The following is a 20174-nucleotide window of genomic DNA, read 5'->3' on the forward strand; positions in this document are numbered from 1 at the left end:
TTAGTAGACTGGGTTACTAAGAATGGGAAGGAGTGGCACTAAGAAGATATTCTTTTAAATCTATAGAATTTAGATTAATTAGTCACAGTGGGAAGGAAAAGAAGGAACTAGATTTTGAGCTTGGATGACTCAAGAAGGGCAAAGGTAGGGCAGGGTCATGGTGCCATTAGTAACAGGAAACTTTGGAGTTGGAGGTATAGATAATGTACCTTAAATGCTGTGTCCCTAGAGGTTCATGTTCCAGGCCTTCCAAAGAAGTCCCCCATTTTCCAGATTGCTATCTAATAGGTGACAAGCTTTGTTTCACCCACTAATTTTATGCTTTAATATGGTTTTAAAAATTCCTTTAGTGGCGACAAGTAGATGGCACAGTACCAGCCCTGAAGTCAGGAGGACCTGAGTTCAAATCTGATGTCATACACTTAACACTTACTTAACCCAATTGCCTCAGCAAAAAAAAAAAAAAAAAAAAAAAATAAATTAGTGGTCACACTCACCAATTTGAAGTTTAGTGTTTTTAAGCACCATAGTCATGGCTAGATTGGGGAGGGGGGTCCTTCTCTAATTCATTAGTGCTCAGTTGTTTTGCTTTTCTCTTAATATTAGGGATTCAGAACATTTTCCCCAGATTGTTTATTAGTAGCTCACTTTCCTTCTCTTGAGCTACTTGTTCATAGCCTTTATTTTTTTATTTTGCTTTTTTTTAATTTAAATTTTATTTTTGTCTACTCTATCACCTACCTATTAAGAAAGCAAGAAATATGAACAGAATACTCATATGTATACAGTCATGCAAAACATCTGAATTTGCCTTGTGTTCCCCCCAAACTACCTTCCCCCCATTTTTTTAATAACATTTTTTATTTACCAGATATTTGCATGGGTAATTTTACAACGTTGACTCCCCCCCCCCCCAGATCTTTCCCCCATTTTTAAGGGGTGGGGGAGATGTGCTTCAGTCTACCCTTTTGAATCCATCATTTCTCTGTTTGGAAGTCTGTAGCATATTTTATCATGAGTCTTATGGAGTCAATGGTGGATCATCATATTGATCAGTTATTACCAAATCTTTTACTATCATTATATTATTGATATTATTATGTATACTGTGTTCTATTGTTCTTACTTCACTTTGTGTTAGTTTATATAGGTCTTACCATCTTTTTCCGAAACCATCCCCCTTGTAATTTCTTAGAACACAATAGTATTCCATCACAAATATATGCCATAACTGGTAATCAGCTAATGTTTTGGTACTGATATGAACAGCAATATTATATGATCATCCAGAGACATAACTGACACATGACATGATAATTAAGTTTTAAGCTCTTTATACAAAAGTATAAAGACAAAGGCCATATAAAATCAGATTTGTGCCAAGAAACACCCAATTGCTTTGTCTAAATTGTATTCTTCTCTTTATGGTTTGTTGCTCCAATCTATATAGCTGTAGACTTGAAATATATGCAGTAACAGTTCAAACAGAAATTTCTCAGGTACATTTCTGTGGTTTTTTTTTTTTTTTTTTTTTTTTAATTAAGAATTTCTTGATTTATGCAAGAGTGTCTTTTTCAATCAACTAATTTGGATTATTTTTTTCCCTCCGAATGGAAAACTTTTAGAAATCTCAATCACAAATATGGAATATAATTTGCTCATTTTCTTCTGTTTAAAGTATATTCTTTGGTCCACAGGAAGGCTTTTTGGGGAAAAGAGGGGCTAGGCTTCAAGTAGAAATATGGATGACATAAAACCAAATATCACAAGTTGGTTTTTTTTTTTTTTTTTTAATGTGTGTGTGAAGTCTGTAACAAAAGATCTTTTTCTAGCAGTTTTAGTATATTTGGAGATGTCAGAATATATTTTTAATTGTAGCTGTAAATGTATGGGAGATTTATTTATAAACAATAGAAAACTGTTAAACTGTACCCAGCAGTCATGATTTTTGACTAATGATTCCACCTTTAAAGCATTTTGAATGATTTCTCTGAATATGAGACACATAGAAATTGTTCAGTATTTTCTATACAATTAGTATATTAATAGATTCTTAACACCAGGAAGGACATTGTCATCTAATCTCACACAGAAATCCTACAGTATCCCTGAAAAATGATTATCCCATCTAGTTTGAATCTCACGAGGCAGCTAAATTTCTTGCCTTGTTGCACAGCTAAGTGTTAGAAAGTACTTTGCCCCAAAATTAAAAGGAATATAGAAAGAATGTTCCAAAATGGTATTTTAAGCATATTCGAATATTGGAAGGAAGGAAACAAGTATTTATTAAGCCTGCTGTGTGTTAGGCCTTGGCCTAAACCAAATATCTCATTTGAACTTCACAACCCTGGTGGATACTATTATTATTTTCATTTTATAAAGTTGGAGAAAATTTGCCTTTAGGGTGACATAATCGGTATGTATCTGAGGCTAGATTGTATTCCTCATTCTAGGCCCAGTGCTCTATCCATGGACATCTTAGCAGCCTCTAGGAAATCCCCTTGAAACCAAAGAAGATATTCAAGGACAAAATAGGACAGCATAAAGAACTCCCTATCCAAAGAGACCATATAGAACACAAATAAAATTAGGTTAGGGTTTGTAATTCCAAAGAGTAGTATTCTATAAAATAAAAAATAGTTCTCTACCCTCCATATTTACTCTCTGGAATCACAGTTGGTCATTGTGTTGATCAGAGTTCTTAAAACTTTCCGAGTTGTTTGTTTTCACGTCATTGTGTGAATTGTTCTGGCCCAGCTTGCTTCATGCTGCATCAGTTCATAAAAGTTTTCCCAAGTTTCTGTGAAACCACTCCTTCACTTTTTACGACACAATGATATTTCATTATATTGTATCATAATTTGTTAAACCTGTTCTAAGTGATGCATACTCCTTTAGTTTCCAATTCTTTGCCACAATAAAAGTACTTCTACAAATAGAGGTTATAAAGAGCTTAGATTTCTTCCAGTGAACATCTTCTCTTTTTTATAACCTTTGGCCACTTACCAATTGGGGAATGGCACTTGTTTTTATAAATTTGAATTGGTTCCTTCTTTCTTAGAAATGAACATAATCAAATTTGCTCCCCCCTCTAGAAAAAAATCTTCTGCTTCCCTTCTGATTTTAGCTGTATTGATCTTCCTTGTAAAAAACCTTTTAAATTTTACATTAATCAAAACTGTCTGTTTTAATTCTGTTCCTTGATTATTCAAGTACTTTAATGATACTCATTTAAATTGTGATGTTATGTTGATCCTGATACATGAGATGTTACTGCTGCTTTTATGAAGTCTTCTCTTTATCAGATAGGGCTTAAATAGCACAATTTAAAAAATGAAGTCGTTCTTAAATTTATTCATTGTTCATGTGCCTCAAATATATTAATATTACTGTAAATCTCTAGAGCATGATTTAGTCTTTTAACAGTGTGGTTGCATCTCTTACACTAGAATAGAAGTAGTTTCAGAACATAAAGATTATAATTCTAAACCAAGGTACTCAGTGAACCCCTTTCATGATGGTGAAGGCCACTGAGCTATTAGAGTGGTACTGTGATCCTCATCCTTGAAGTAATATTGGTATTACTTGATATAAGTAAGACTTATATCAAGTAATACCAATATTCTGTGCAGTCTTTAGGAACAAAGAAGAAATTATACCATGGAATTTTAGAGTATGAAAGAAGTTGTTAACTCCATACTTCTTGTTCTGCAAATGAAGAGTCTGAATTCCAGAGAAGGGAATATGCCTTTCCCACAGTCATACAGCCACAAAGACCTCCTGGTCTTGCCTGGATATAACACTGTCCCATCTTTTAGTATTGATGGAAGAGAGTATAGTAATGGAGTAGCTAGCATAGTGCTCTGAAGTTTTTTTTAATTTTTTAATTTTTTGATTTGTTTGTTTTCCTAATAGCAGCTTTTTATTTCCCCAAATATATGGAAAGGTAGTTTTCAACATTCACCTTTGAAAAATCTTGTATTCCAAATTTTTTTATCCCTCTCCCTCATTTCACTCCCACCCTAGATAGCAACCCAGTATAGGTTAGCCATGTACAAGTTTTCTAAACATATTTCCCCATTTGTCATGTTTCCCAAGAAGAACCAGGTCAAAAGAGGGAATGGGGAAGGTGGACATGAGAAAAAGAAAAGAACAAGCAAAAAACACTACAATAAAAAAAAGGGTGAAAATAGTGTATTTTGATCCATATTTAGTCTCCATAATTTTTTCTCTGGATATGAATGGCATTTTCCATCACAAATCTATTGGAATTGCCTTGAATCACTTGACTGTCCAGAACCATGTCCATCACAGTTGACTATAATAATCTTGTTGTTGTGTACAATGTTCTCTTGATTCTACTCACTTCACGCAGGATCAGTTCATGTAAATCTCTCCAGGCCTCTCTGAAATCATCCTGCTGGTTGTTACTTACAGAACAATAATATTCCATAACATTCATAGACCTTCACTTATCCAGCCATTTCCTAATTGATAGGCATCCACTCCATTTCCAGTTCTTTACTACTGCAAAAAAAAAACAACAACAAAAAAAAAAAAACTGGTACAAACATTTTTGCATATGAAGGTTCTTTTCCCTTTTTTAAATGATCTTTTTGGGATAGGCACTACTGGATCAAAGATTATGCACAATTTTGAAGCCTTTTCAGTATAATTCCAAATTGCTCTCTATAGTGATTACATCAGTTCATAACTCCACCAACAGTGTAATATAGTGTCTCACTTTTCCCAAATCCCTTCCAAAATTTATCATCTTTCTGTCATCTTAACCAATCTGTGAGGTGTGAAGTGGGACCTCAGAGTTAACTTAATTTCATAGCAGATGTTTTCTAATCAGCACCCAAATAATCCTTCTTCCTTTTCTCTTACTCCCAGATAAAAAGTTCATTTTCCACAAATGGTTAAGCAAAACTGACTAATTAAATATTAAAGGAAGGAAAAGAGAATAAACATTTATGTAGCATCAGTATATGTCAGGCACTTTGAAAATATTATTTCATTTGATCCTCAAATGTGACAAAATTGCTATTATTACCCTCATTTTACTATTGGGGAAGCTGAGGCTATGAGAAGGTAAGTAGATTGTTCAAGATCCATATAATTGATCAGTGTCTTTGGATGTACTTCTGGTATTTGGATTTCTCAATGCCTAGTTTCCAGTTTCTCTAGCAATTTTTGTCAAAATAATGAGTTCCTGTCTCAAAAGCTGGAGTGTTTTTGAGTTTATGAAACACCAGATTATTATAATCATTAACTACTGTGTCTTGTGAACTTAAGCTATTCCACTGATCAACTACAATATTTCTTAGCCAGTACCAAATGGTTTTGATAGACCACTGCTCTAAAATATAATTTTAGGTCTGGTCTGTATTTAAAAAAAAAAAAAAAGTGGCCTAGCTTCTAGGCTTTTTGTTCTTCCAGATGAATTTATAACTTTTTTCTAGCTCTGTAAAGTAATTACAGTTAATCCATTAGACATGATGAAAGCCTTCCCTGGCAGACTCTGTGGAACATTGGCATTGGCCTATTGCTTTGTCAGGGCTCTCTGTCTCTGAAGAGAAATAATTTAACCACATCAGAATAGTTAATTAAGAGGATACATTAGCTATTCATCACTGCTATTCTAGTATTAATTTCATTTCTCTTCTTTAATTCTAGTACATGACGCTCAATCCTTCAACAAAGAGGAAGAACATTGCGTCTCCTGATAGAAAGCCCTCTAAGAAGCTTAAGACGGAGAGCTCTTCAGTGAACCAGGTGCTGAATCCTACATTATGGTGCCATGTTCACCTAAAGAAATCTTTGAATGGCTCTCCCCTAAAAATGAAGAACTCAAAGAATCCCAAGTCTCCTGAGGAACAGCTAGAAGAGATGATGAAGATTATGTCTCCTGGCAAATTAAATACCACGTTTCACATTCCTAAAAAGGGCCCCATCTCCAAAAAATTAGGGAAGAATGGGGACAAACCCTTGAAAACCAAGGGTAGAAGCAAAGGCATTTTAAATGGACAGAAATCTCCAGGAAAGTCTAAATCCCCCAAAAAGGGTTTGAAGGCACCTAAAACCAAAATGAAGCAGATGACCTTGCTGGACATGGCCAAGGGCACCCAGAAAATGACTCGGACTCCGCGGAGCTCTGGGGGCACACCCCGGTCCTCCAACAAGCCTCATAAGCACCTCCCTCCCGCTGCTCTCCACCTCATTGCCTACTACAAGGAGAACAAAGACCGGGAGGATAAGAAGAGCGCCCTATCCTGTGTCATCTCCAAAACGGCCCGCTTGCTGTCTAATGAGGACCGAGCCCGCCTTCCCGAGGAGCTCCGGGTCTTGGTCCAGAAGCGCTACGAGCTTCTGGAGCACAAGAAGAAGTGGGCTTCCATGTCGGAAGAGCAGCGCAAGGAGTACCTGAAGAAGAAGCGGGAAGAACTGAAGGAGAAGCTGAAGGAGAAAGCCAAGGAGCGCAAGGAGAAGGAGATGCTGGAGAGACTGGAGAAGCAGAGGCGCTATGAGGACCAAGAGCTGACAGGCAAGAGCCTGCCCTCTTTCCGGCTGGTAGACACTCCCGAAGGGCTCCCCAACACCCTCTTTGGGGACGTCGCCATGGTGGTCGAGTTCTTGAGCTGTTACTCGGGGCTGCTTCTTCCTGATGCCCAGTACCCCATCACTGCAGTATCCCTAATGGAGGCCCTGAGCGCCGACAAGGGGGGTTTCTTGTATCTGAACAGAGTACTGGTCATCCTGCTACAAACTCTGCTTCAAGACGAGATTGCCGAGGACTACGGGGAGCTGGGCATGAAACTCTCAGAGATTCCCCTGACCCTGCACTCTGTCTCTGAGCTTGTGCGCCTTTGTTTGCGTAGGACGGATGTGCCTGAGGAGAGTGAAGGCTCAGACACGGTGGATGAAAGCAAAGATGCAGCCTCCTTTGAGGACAATGAGGTCCAGGATGAATTTCTGGAGAAGCTTGAGACCTCTGAGTTCTTTGAGCTGACATCAGAAGAAAAGCTGCAGATCCTAGCTGCCCTCTGCCACAGGATCCTCATGACCTACTCTGTGCAGGACCACATGGAGGCGAAGCAGCAGATGTCAGCTGAGCTGTGGAAGGAGCGTCTTGCCGTGCTGAAGGAGGAGAACGACAAGAGACGGGCCGAGAAACAGAAGCGGAAAGAGATGGAAGCCAAAAACAAAGAAAACGGGAAGGAGGAGAATGGGGTGGCCAAATCTGACAGGAAAAAAGAAGTGGTCAAGATAGAGCCCCCAGTGGAAGTGGAAGCAGAGGACATGATCAGTGCCGTGAAGAGCAGGCGGCTACTGGCCATCCAGGCCAAGAAGGAGCGAGAGATCCAGGAGCGCCAGCTGAAAGGTAACCTTTCAACCTTCGGACTTTGGCTGCACTTGGATTCCCGCACCCTGGGCCTGTCAGGATCCTTGAGCCCTCAAATAGCATTGGATAAGTGGTGATTAACAAATAATCAGGTCCTACTCTGATGAAAAGCAGTATTTTGCATGTTGTAGATATTTTTCAAGGCTTTTGAATGAATTAGCTCAGTTCTACTTGTGTAGAGAGACTTGAGTCAGAGAAAGTACCTCCTATGTTGTATAAGTACAGTAAGTCACAAATGGCCAATTATTTACTTGTTATAGGCTCTCTGTAATTCAGGTTCTATATCTTTGAAATGAAATAACTTCCATTTATCATGCTAAGTAAGGTGTTGAGGGTAGCTGTTGTAATACCTAGAAAGACTGTGTTACACAAAATGCACCTAGGGTGAAAAAAGGCCTTGTTCCTAAAATACTTGCTTTCTTTAAAAAAGTAATGGTCCTTTTCCAACAGATATTCTAAGCACTAATCTGAGAATTTGCAAATAAAGAAATTGGGGAAAACCCAAGATACAGAACTGATACAGGCCTTGGTGCATGTGAAATTTAATGCTAAATGGAGAGTTAGAACTTTGGTTATTGTCTGGTGCAAAACAGGATGTTGTATTTCATCCTTTTTTTCCTGCCCCTTTGGGGAGGTCAGCTCTAAGATGCGCATACCCCCTGGTGGCACTCAGTGTCCCCCCTCCCAATCTTGACTTTGCTCACATGATTCCAAATGTATATTTTGGTTCGGTCTAGAAACCATCAGGACATTTAAACAGAAGATGAAGATTGCCTTCACTTGTTTTCAAGTCTTATTTTGGAATCCTCAGTTTTTCCAGATCTTTACTAATGTTCTTTTCACTAGTACTATATGGTTTAGAACCAGGGTTAAATGTATTGCCTTTAATGAGTGCACTCATTTCTACATTTTCAAAGTTAAAGTTGAAAGTTTAGAGAAAAGATTTAAAATTAATAGGTGTTTGTTTTCTTTTATGGAAATGAGTAACTTGGCTCTTTGATTTTCGATATTTTTTCATATTTCTTCTCAGGTAAAACAAATTGGACAAATGAATTCAATGATTGTTTTAATTTTCAGTTTACTAGAATCAATAATTTGTTAATTATTTTAGCTTTCAGAAGAGCCATTTGTCTTTTACTTGCCTTGCCCTAGTATTTTTATTTTTATTTTTTTCCTGAGGCTGGGGTTAAGTGATTTGCCTAGGGTCACACAGCTAGGAAGTGTCTGAGACCAGATTTGAACTCAGGTCCTCCTGAATTCAGGGCTGGTGCTCTATCCACTGCGCCCCCTAGCTGCCCCGCCTTGCCCTAGTATTAACAAATAAATACCTAATATGTGCACCTTGTATAAGTATCAACTATGTAACTCAACTTTTGTGTTCAGGATCAGTAAACTTAGTTCACTTCTGGTATGAAAAAATTCCCGTGAAGTTTTCACACAAGTTTGAGAGATTGTTTAATTTGACACGATGGCTTTCTTTTTAGCTATCTCCATAGGCAGAAGAACCTTAATTTTGATATATTTGGGATGTTCTTTTAGAAAGTTTTTATTTTGATTACATTTTTTGGAGAGAGAGGGAATCCAGCATAAATTTGTTCTACGTAGTGTTATAAAATAATTTTCACTACTTGTTAGAATTACTTTCCAAACAATAGATGTGTAAAGAAAGCTAGATAATCCACTTTTACTTCTTAATAGTAAAATTAGAGCGAGAAGCGGAAGAGGAAAGAATCCGGAAGCACAAAGCGGCTGCTGAGAAGGCTTTCCAAGAGGGAATTGCCAAAGCCAAGCTGGTCATGCGCAGGACTCCCATTGGCACAGACCGGAACCACAACAGGTGGGCTAACAGTGTCTTTCATGGCAGTGAGGATTGCTAAAGTGGATTTTGTTTCTTTTTTGAGATAAGCCTGCTTGTTCAAGAGAGAATGAGTGGAAATGTGGAGCCTTGACTCTCTCTCCTTGATTAGAAATGAGTCTTTTAAAAATTCCAATGCCCACAGTGCGTTTTTGATAATTTCACAAGAACCTTGGGGGAGGAGGGAGAACATGAAATCGAGTTCTAGGAGCTCCTTTATGGTTTCCTTTGTCGCCCCCTTGAGGAGTATTTCTCTAGAGTTCTGAGCAAAATGGAAATGCTTTAGCAGTGAGGAGATGAATGTTCATTGGTCTTTTGTCAAGCCTTTTCCCATCAGGTTGTTAATACTTCTCTGTTCTTTGCCTTACTGTGTGCTTGGTTTTCAGGTACTGGCTGTTTTCAGATGAAGTTCCTGGATTATTCATCGAGAAAGGCTGGGTCCATGATAGTATAGACTACCGATATACTCCGCCTCGAAAAGAACGGCCCGACTGCTTGGATGAGGATTGCAATCCCCGAAGTAAATGCACCCCTCAGATCCCTTGCCTTTTTTGGGGGGTTAGGTTAAGCAGAAATAATAGCTGCCCAACATAATTGTTGTTACATCTTCCTCTTTTTATTCCTTTATCGTGAGCAGTCCTTGGTCTGTGTGGGGCTTTTGGCAGCTGTTCCAAGTTTGTCACTAGAATAGAACCTCTTCTGATACCTATTGCAGGGTGCTTCATTATTTGTGTGACAATGAGTGAATCATGTTACTTCTTGGAGTCCATCATCCCCCTTTGTCTCTAAAATAAGGGAATTTGGATTAGCAAGCTTCAAAGATCATCCTGTTCTTTTAGGAATAAGAAGCATGATGCTATAGAAAAAGCAATGAACTGAGTTAGGAAACTGATTTCAGTCTACCTCCAAAATGCTGTTTTTTCAAGGTGTTTTCCAGTTAAAATAAGTCATGTTATGCCACCATGTAACATTTTTTTTTATATACACATACACACACACACAGTAAATCTTATATGTTGAGGGCAAAATCTCTTAAGTTTTGTGAAAGTCCCAGGAGTGATGATAAAGTTGGATTTTGTGACAGATGAAAAGGTAGAGGCAGAATCATTAGCCTTGGGGATTTGGTGAGCCAGTACAGGATGTTTGAAGATGAAGGACAAATTGATTCTAAATGGTTTAAATATTAGAAGGGAAAGGTGAACAGCTTCACAATCAGAATTCTTTGAAGATTTAACCTTGGCTCTGGAGAGTGTTTAAAGCTTCCTTCACCAGAAATATTTATTTTGGTTGAAGGAGAGACTTTTCTTTCTTGGTAAACTGAATATTATTATAATGAAGAAATAGAAGTTTATATTTGGGCTCATTTTTCTGCACCCATCATAGCATGATTTGGATCGCATCTTTGTATCATCTCTCACCTTGGCCCCAGAATAAGCAGCCCAGATAGTGTCATTCTCAGGGTTCTAAATTGAAAAGACAGTTTCTTTCATTTTCCCTTTAAAATTATTATTATTTTTTTTAACTTTAGAATGATCAGCTCCTTCGTTTCAGGGATCCCTACCTTCAGATATTCCCATTCTCACCCACATCCCACCCCCTTTCTCATCCTTGGCCACATGAACAAAGCCATTTCCAGGTCTACACAGGTCCAGATATAAGTGTACTATAGTTTCTCCTGACTCAGGGCAACTCCGGTGTATGACTACCAGGAACTACCCACTGGTGTTTGAAGCTTCCTTCTCCCTGGCAGGCAGACAGCACAAGGATGTGGCTCCTGCTGTGTAGATGAGTCACCAGGAAGGGGCCGAGGGGCACCCTACTCTCTACTGTTTTCTTTCTTTAAAACCCTTGTTCTTTCCACCTTGTCACTTAGTTCATGGACCTGAATATAGAAATGCTCTCCGCATGGCACAGCTTGGTGGGCCGCACTGTAGAGCAGAGCACAATGGGAGAGTCCATGCTGTTTGTGTTCATTTTTCTTAGGTAAGAAAGCAAGCCTTGGGAAGAATGCAGGTGTACCTTCTCACCCTGGCTGTGTGGCCGAAGGCTCCGTGGAGAGCACTGTGCCCAAGCAAGGACAGAACCTGTGGTAAGATGGAGAGCACGTTGCCCCCGTTGTTATTTTCTTAACAAAAAATGACGAATTAGTGGCAGCTGCACCCGCTCCCTTTTGGGAGCCCTAGGGACATGGGGGCTTATGAGAGTTGGGTGAGGCTGTTGCTGGCTAAGGCAGCTGTCCCTAGAGAATCAGTAAGAAGAATGGAGTTGGCTATAGCCCTTGGCTTGGACTTGAGGGTAGCAGCTGGCTGGTTGTCATGGGGGGTGGGTTCTTGGCCCTCCCAGCCCCACTTCTTTCTGGGACTCAGGCTTTTTCTGTCCTGCAGGTTTTTGTGTGATAGCCAAAAGGAACTGGATGAGCTACTGAACTGCCTTCACCCTCAGGGAATAAGGGAAAGCCAGCTGAAGGAGAGATTGCAGAAAAGGTGAGAGCGGGCCTCCCCTCCGGTTCTGGATCCTCTCTCCTTGCCCACCAACGCCGAGCTGGGAGCTCTGCCAGTTCTGTCCTGAACCCCTCATTGCTCATCTCAGAGAACCATGCCTATGGATATTTAAAGGCACATTAAACTCTGTTCTCAGAACCATTCAGTGGACATTGAATGCCAGGTTCAGAGTGCTATCATCTCTGCCCAGGGAGCCTGACAGAGGGCTTTCCTTCAAAAATTGTTGCTGTGGGAAGTTTGGGTCTGCCCAAATGAGCATCAGTACCCCTTTGTTAGACTCCACACTCACCTAACCACAGGAGCTTTTCTTTGGAGCACTGGTTATCTTCTTGGGGATATAGTAGCATCACTTCTTTGCTTTACATCCATATACATGTCTGGGTTATGTCTGTATATAACCTGTGGTAGGCCCTCCCACTGAGTTTCTGGATAGGGGATTCCATCCCCTGTGCCTTACCATATTTCGAGACCTTCTGCAAAACTAAATCTGTACTCCCACAGTGCTCCATCAGCCAGCTGATTACATACATCAATTTGTTGACTGGAGATGATATTATAACTGGATGCAAAATAGAGGAATTGCTTCTTTTCTAATATTGACATATCTAGATGGAGCAAGAATGGAGCAAGACAGCCAGCACATGGCATTATCAAAAAAAGGTTTCAAGTCGCCTCACTTTTTAGGGTATATTCTCCAGGCATGTGTCAATAGCTGAAAGGCTCCATCTCGACCAGTTCTTACCTGAATACTAGTATAGGTTTGTGGCAGACAACACTTGCTGTTCTAAATATTTTGGGTTTTGCCATATTTTTTCCACTTTTCCAGATACCAGGACATCACCCATTCTATCCATCTGGCCCGGAAGCAGAACCTGGGTCTGAAATCCTGTGATGGCAATCAGGAGCTCCTCAACTTCCTCCGCAGTGACCTCATTGAGGTGGCGACTCGATTGCAAAAAGGGGGCCTTGGTTATGTTGAGGAGACATCAGAGTTTGAAGCCAGGGTGAGAGCGGGCAGGAAATCATTTTTTCTTGGAAAGCAGTCTCTGCTTTGAAAAATTTGGCTTGGAATTTCCTTTTTCTTTTTGTTTCACCTTTTTCAAAGATGACAGACACTGAGAGTCCTTATGATCCATGCATGTAGATGTGCAAGAAAAGACCAATGTGAGACCAGCCTTTTGTTACGAATGTCCCTGAATGTGTTCATGGATTCTCCCTCTCCTAGCTGGTGTCTAAAAGGCCTGGCCTTTGTGAGTGTCTGCTCATCAAGCTTCCTTTCTTAGCAATTTCTAGATCTGTGTGGCTTGAAGTTTTCTGTTTTGAAATCCTCTCTGCCTGCCTTCATCACATTTAGCATGCATTGGGGTATCCTGCTTTTCCTATAGCCAGCCACCAGAGAAGTTGTGATAGAATGAGCATTGTTTTCACACTTAAAACTGTTAGTGAACTATTGGTTTGAAGTAACTGCCCTAAAGGCCAAAAGTGACATGTGTGCTTGGTCTTGGGTTCAAGGCTCAATCAAATTCTAAAGACTCATTACCTGGAATCTTGAATTTGTGAACTAGTGACTCTGTATCCACAAACTTGTCGAGGCTTCGTTTGATTCACAGGGATGTCCTCCGAGAGGACACCCTGGGAGCTGCTGAATGGAGAAGGAAGAAAGAGGGTTTGCTATGCGTATCTATGTGTATGTGGAGAAGGATGAAACCCTGGGTCATTTCTCTACCTATAAATGAGACTTCAGCAGGTGGACCAGAATAGGCCATTTAATGTTCTGGGCCCTTGTCAGCTTTCCCTTCAGAAACTAAGTTGTTACAAGTGAGACTTGTCCTTGCCTCTTGGATCTGCTCAGATACTTGGGAGCCTGCCAGGTTGCTTTAAGGAGATCCCTATTCTAGGAAACAACTTGTTGGAGAAGTATTACACCATCAGCAAGATATACTTAAACATTTAAGTCTGCATTTTTGATGAGTTGGGGAGGGGGTTCTGTTTTTTGAGGAAGTTGTATGTAAATGGAACATGGCATCAGGACCAGTTGGACTGCTCTTGGGTTTCCAGCTTTCCTAGAAAACTACCCTTCCAGAAGAGCATCTAGAACATTGATGTTTGCCTTAAACCGAACTTGCCTTGATTGACAATAATGTATCCTTATTCACCCTGGCTTTCTGTGGTTCTTTACAGGTTTTCTCCCTGGAGAATCTAAAGGATTTTGGAGAGTGTGTGATTTCCCTCCAGGCCAGTGTCATCAAGAAATTTCTTCAAGGTTTCATGGCTCCAAAACAAAAGAGAAGGAAACACCAAGAAGATTCAATAGCGAAGACTGAGGAAATAGATGAAGAAAAGAAAATAGCGGAAGAAGCAAAGGTATCCACCCCTTGGAAAGCCATTGCTGATTCTAGACAGAAGAAGGGGTTTTTGTTTTGTTCTTTGTGGTTGAAGTTTTAAAGCCCCTCACCTTTGTTTGCCATTATTCTGGCCAATGCTATCTCCTCAAGTCCTTGATAGTTTGCCTCATCTTGTTCTTTCTTGTCTTTTGGCTTGGCTTGGCTGCCTGCTGTCATTCCCTCTCAGTGCTCTCTCAGGCTTCTCCCCATTCCAACACTAGCTGCCCAGATTTGGGGGATGTTCAGGTGGGACCAGGCAGCCCTGCCTTCACACACCATGACAGTTTTGTTATCGATTTTGTTAGTTTATTTAAAATGATATTTAATTAGATAGAATCTAGAATGGCAAACTTCCCCTCTCAGCCCAGGTTACTCCTGTTGCCCACTTGTGTCACTAGGAGACAGGAGGTCTACAGAGGGCACTCAGGACTCTTTCCCCTGCCTTTTGGGCTTTTTGAGCCTCCCTCTAGAGAGTTCAGAGATATCGAGGACCTACAGGAGGGTGGCCATTGCTGAGAGTGGAGCAGGCCCGGGCTTGAGAGGTTTTCAAGATGGAAGTGAAACAGCAGGTCATGTCATCTCAGGGACAGCAGGGAACTGGCTGTGGGATGTGAAGAACAAGGGCCCAGCTGTAGGTGGTGCAAGATCCCAGTCAGAGTTGCCACAGGCAGGTTGAGATAGGGAGCAGCAGCTGAGCAGGGGGGGCTCTGCAGGCAGGTGGGCAGGAGGCGCATTTGAGGGCAGAAGGCTGCCTCTATCGTCGTCCTCTGCTTAGAGGGGAGGAAGAAGTGTGCAGAAGCAAGTTAGGTTTAGTAGTTTGGGATGTTCTTACAGTGGGCTACTTTAGTCACAACAGAGCACTAGGCGCTTGTATAGGATAAAGGGGAGAGTCCGTTGGTGTGTCTGAGAGACCACCTGGCTTCTTTTAAATAGCTAGTCCCTTCTGCTTGTGAGATGCAACCAAGTGTCAGGGAAAAGACTGGCCTTGACAGACTTTTTTTTATCTCCTTGAACTGTTTCCCTTGGTTTTCTGGGCTATATGATGGAAATAATTAGTACACTACCCACCCATCCCCTCCTCGGTGGTGATGTGGTGCTGTTAACAGTCACTACATCAGTGATTTTTAATCCTATTGAGTGAGAGCTTCTCCCTGCCCTGTTGGATTTGTGGGAGAAGCTGTTGGGGTGTTCTGAGGGGCTTCCTGTCAATGGTGAGTCCCCAGAACTGTTTTCTCAGTTGGGTTTCATATGCGAGAGACTAGAAGCTCATCCCACCTCCTGCCCAGCCCATGGGAAGCCGAGGCCTTGATCTGGCATCCTCCTTGAGCCTGCTTTGGGAGCAGGATGGGAGGGCTGAGCAAAGAGGGCCTCTATTGGGCCATAGGGGAAGAGGAGAGAGCCTTTCCTCTTGGGCTTTACTCATCGGGGCCAAGACCTGGCACAGGAGCAAGATCCGGAGGAGAGTTTAGTGGAAAAACTAGAAACATTGTCACCAAGTTCCTCCAATGGTGGTGTACATTGAGATCCCTGCTCTTCCCTACACTCCCCACCCAAGACAACAGAGGCAGCTCTTTGTTTCCTTCCAGCTGGTTCCTGCTCCGTAGCACGGGGCCATTTGCCTGAGGGGCCTTGACGGGGTAGTCCGGCCCAATCCTGGCTTTTATGTGACTCCCTCAAGGCTCCTTAACTCAATTTTCTCCACATTCTCTTGGGAGGAGAAAGAATACATTGACTGTGTTATGGACTTGGCAGAGCCTTGATCAGGTGTCAAAGAAGGGATTGAACAAGTGTGATTAGATGTGCTGTCTTCCTGTACTTTTCACCGGGTCTTTTGTTTCACCTGCTTTTGAGAGAGACTCATAACGTGAATTGTCTTCCAGTTCTCCCAATCTTCCCTTGCGGCTGGCTTTCTGACTCATGTTGACATGAATGTCAGGGAAAAGCTTCTCCCAGTCAAAAGATAGAAATAGTATGTATCTGAAGAGAGGAGGGAGCTTTGATTTAAAGTGCAGTCATTTCCCTGGCTGCTCTGGGAGAGGTGAGTGGGCCCAGAGGTTTGTATCGTTTTCTGAGTCACCTCGGTCACGGAGCCCAGTGGTGGCAGATTCCTGCATGCGGCTGCCCCTTCAGGAACTCTGTCCAACACCTCCCGGTGCCTTGGTGATCCACTCCAGGCCAGCCTGCTGCAGGGTGACCAAAACCTCTGATTTAGGATGGGGAGGACTGGGGAAGCCTGCAGACTCCCTCAATGGGGGTGGTCTCAACTCCTGACCCGGGACCCCCTCCCTGGACTCGTCCTGATATAGCTCTGGGCCAGCCCCTTGTCCCAGTGACATGGGCCAGTGGAGGAGGAGGGCCCTGGGGAGAGAGTGCATGCAGTACCGGCCCACGGCCACCAGAGGGCACTGCTGGCTCTCTAGCTACCCCATTAGACCTCGTGACTGGGGGTCTGTCCAGCGGGGAGTGGCCCTGGTGGCCCTATCCTGGGGGGTTACGGGGACATGGACCTTCTCCCATGTGTGGGGTGGCCCCTGCCATGCAGCCAGCTTCACAGAAGGGGAGGGGGGCTGTAGTACGGCCTTTTAGAGGCCTCTCCTCCTGTGGCTCTCTATGTGGGCACGTATCTGCCCAGGAGCATATCCATGCCCACATAGCAGCCAGGGTTAGAGCTCTCGATGACCCACCCCAGCCATTGACAGCTCTATTTTAAGGTCTGCAGCCCTGCAGGATAATTGACTTCTAGAGTGTCTTCCACGAGGGGGAGGGTAGGACCACTTAAAATAGACCTGCCTTTGCCCAGGGTTGGTTGGAGATGTCCAGTTTCAATGCCAGGGTCCTGCCTTCTACTCTTTGATATGTGGCTCTGTGTTCTCCCAGCTCTGCTTGTTTTGCCCTGAATCAGTTCGTGCGGATCTTCCCTCATTCCAAGGGCCTCGAGTCACCCTTCTATGCCCTCCCCATCTCCCCGTTACAGTTTGTGAATAAGCGTCTGCTTTTTTTCTGCTGTAAAGAGTTCAGCTAGAGATAATTTTGGCATCTGAGGAACCTTTTACCCTTTTTTCAAGAAGCATTTATATCTATTGTACTATGTGTTATGGGCATTAACAGAGCTCTCTGTGCCAGCGATTGTGTTGTCTGTGGGGTTGCAAAAGCAGAAGTGAAGCAGTTCTTGCCCATGGTTAGCTTCTACTTTGTTGAGGAAGGTACATAGAAATTAATGTGGTGCAGGCCATGGAACACGGGCTGAAGTTACTGCACCCTGTTTCAGTCTCCTTCTCAAAACTGGGGCAGAAGGGTGAAGGGAGAGAAGTTCTTAATTCTTTAAGAACAGTCCCTCAGATTTTGGAGAGGAAAGCACTAATAGTGGCATCGGGGGTAGGGCGGGGAGGTGAGACACCAGTGGGAAAGACTGGCAAGCTTGGCCTGGTCCTGCTTACTGTCCTGGAGGCCACAGCTTGTGAGTACTTTAAGGAGGGACAGGACTTGGACCTTAAATGCAGCTGGACAGGAGGATGCCATCCATTCATTTGGAAAGCTCTAGAGATAGGAGGAGGATCACAGGATCTCAAGCTGAGAAGGCTTCCTTCTTTTGCCACAGTACAGATAAAATGTCAAGGCAGAATTTCAGATGGCTTTTTAGATAGGATGGAGCTAGTGGAAAAAAATGAATAAATGTGATGCTCTCTAAATGGAGTAGTCCTGGACTCCCTGAGCTCCCCAAGAAGGCCTCCCTAAAGGGAAGTGGCTCTGTGGTACTGGCAGGAGGCCGAGCACCTTGTATAGCCATGGGTTTATTATTGGTTTGCTTAAAGCATGCTGGGAAAAGTGAATGGCCTTTGTAATTTCCTTGTGTTTCTCTTTTTCTGCTTCATTCTCCTGCACAGAGAGATGTCATTATTCATACCACAGCAAGATTTCCAAGTAAGACTCTCATCTTCTAGTCCATAGAGCACTTTGTTTTCTCCCCAGGTTGCTTCAGCCTTGGAAAAATGGAAGATAGCCATCCGAGAGGCCCAGACCTTCTCTAGAATGCATGTGCTTCTTGGGATGCTTGATGCCTGCATCAAATGGGACATGTCTGCAGAGAATGCCCGGTGCAAAGTGTGTCGGAAGAAAGGTAAGACAATGAGTGCCACTTTGAGGAGGGCCGTGCATAGAGAGGGTGGGAGTTTGCCCTTGTTAAGCCTTTCTTTATCATCCTTAGGATTTCTTTACTCAAAGTAGTCACCTCTGACACCAGCATATATACACACACACACACACACACACACTCACACACACACTAGATACTCCAGAAATAGCTGAGCTTACGATACCAAGTAAGAAAACTTGAAAGCTTAAATTAAACAATCCTTGATTTTTCAAGGCTTTCTGAAACAGGAAGTCCTTTTTTTCAAATCTAAGATCTTTTTCACTAACTTGAAATACAGGCTTCATTGAATTGATCACCTGGAAAATGAAATACTTCTCACAGTGAGGGTCATTTTCATGTACACATACACATACTCTACCCTCAACTCTTGGAGCCTAAGGAGCAAGCTCTTTTAGCATGTCCATTTGGGTGTCTTTCAGAACCAGAGGACTAATGACAGTAAGCCATCACCTGACTTGACTCCCTCAATACAGCTGGTATTCAGAGTGATAGGAAAGGAATTTTATTTGACCCAGACCAGTGACTTTTATGTGTATGAGGAAGTCCTGTTAGTTAATGCTTTTATGCATGAGCGCTCTTGCCCTCTCCCCCTTTACCCCTCCGATACTCTTCCCATGAGGATTTGAGACCCACAAGTTGACCAGGCTTACATAGGCGATACATTCAAACAGAAATTGAATCCCTGGGTTCTGAGGGTTGAGATCCAGAATCCTTTCCACTTAGAATGACAGATTCTCTTAGGTGTTTCTGTTGTTTAATACTAGCATTTGTTAGTTTGGTTAGGGTTAGCTACAGAATTTGGGGAGACAAGTCCAGGGGCAAAGCTCAGTTGCTTTGGACATCCCCTTTCTAGTCGCCAGTCATCCCTGCTTGACCTTTGCAAGGGCAGGTTTGGTTGTGCCCACTTGTCTCATTACCAGATCCTGTCTGCTGGTTCTCTCTTTCTTTCTTAAAAGTTCTGTTCCATGCTAGGGAATGATATATGGGTGAAGAAAAAAAAAATCCCAAGGACTTGAAACTAATGATAAATGACTTAAAATAAGTCTCACTTTAGTCCTTCTGCATGCCAGAGAGCTTAAAGTTATTTCAGCCCTTAACTCCATGAATTTGTGAGTTAAAAAAAAAATTTATGAGGAATCGCCACATCATGAGAGTTAGCTGAGCTTTGGGCAATTGCTCCTGCCCAGTCGCCCAGTAGAATGTTCTGGCCCCAAAGAGTCTCCCCGAGGAGCTCCATCGGAGCCCAAATGTCTGTTGCTGTGCTGGCAGACAACATGACTGCGGTGGTTTGTTTTTGTTGGGGGTCGGGGTTTTGCAGGTGAAGATGACAAGCTGATCCTATGTGATGAGTGCAATAAAGCCTTCCACCTGTTTTGTCTGAGGCCGGCACTGTATGAGATTCCAGATGGAGAGTGGCAATGCCCAGCCTGCCAGCCTGCGACCTCCCGACGGAGCTGTAGGGGCAGGTGAGTGAGCCTGAGCTAGTGCCTGGAGGGAAGCAGGGAGTCTCATTTTACTTCGCAGCCTGGCAAGTAGACCCTTGCAGCCAACATTTGGGGTATTCTCACCGAGCTCAGTTTTGATGCCATTGTTATGGCCTTGGTAAGGTTGAGAGGATTTGTGAGTTGTGGAGGAGGCAGAGGGCAGAGATGTGTGAGCCTGTCCTACCTGTCCCCATAAAGTTATATCCTGCTCCATCTCATTACGGTTAGAGAACAAAAGGGAAGAGCCGGTCTCTTCCCAAAAGGTCAGGCCTTTAGCCAGCTGGTGCAGGGAGAACTCCACTGGCTTTGATGTCTTGGTCACCTGCAAGCTGTCTCAGCTCCTGGAATGGAGCCATCAGGTGAACTAACACCTGTCGGCTGCTGATCTCCTG

At 42.6% G+C, this 20174-nt stretch overlaps 1 protein-coding gene across 2 annotated transcripts in view; it reads left to right on the forward strand.

Annotated features, from left to right (window-relative positions):
- The window catches only part of BAZ1B (bromodomain adjacent to zinc finger domain 1B), a 54697-nt gene that overhangs the window by 29140 nt on the left and 5383 nt on the right, over positions 1-20174 (forward strand). For both annotated transcript variants that reach the window (XM_074264085.1, XM_074264086.1), the window contains exons 7-15: positions 5680-7384; positions 9104-9242; positions 9647-9780; positions 11244-11349; positions 11645-11743; positions 12588-12765; positions 13943-14125; positions 18115-18262; positions 19617-19764. In XM_074264085.1, coding sequence (XP_074120186.1) covers positions 5680-7384; positions 9104-9242; positions 9647-9780; positions 11244-11349; positions 11645-11743; positions 12588-12765; positions 13943-14125; positions 18115-18262; positions 19617-19764 — 2840 coding nt within the window. The remainder of the gene's footprint in view (positions 1-5679; positions 7385-9103; positions 9243-9646; positions 9781-11243; positions 11350-11644; positions 11744-12587; positions 12766-13942; positions 14126-18114; positions 18263-19616; positions 19765-20174) is intronic.

The sequence above is a fragment of the Sminthopsis crassicaudata genome, chromosome 4, assembly GCF_048593235.1.
Source record: "Sminthopsis crassicaudata isolate SCR6 chromosome 4, ASM4859323v1, whole genome shotgun sequence".
Lineage (NCBI taxonomy): Eukaryota > Metazoa > Chordata > Mammalia > Dasyuromorphia > Dasyuridae > Sminthopsis > Sminthopsis crassicaudata.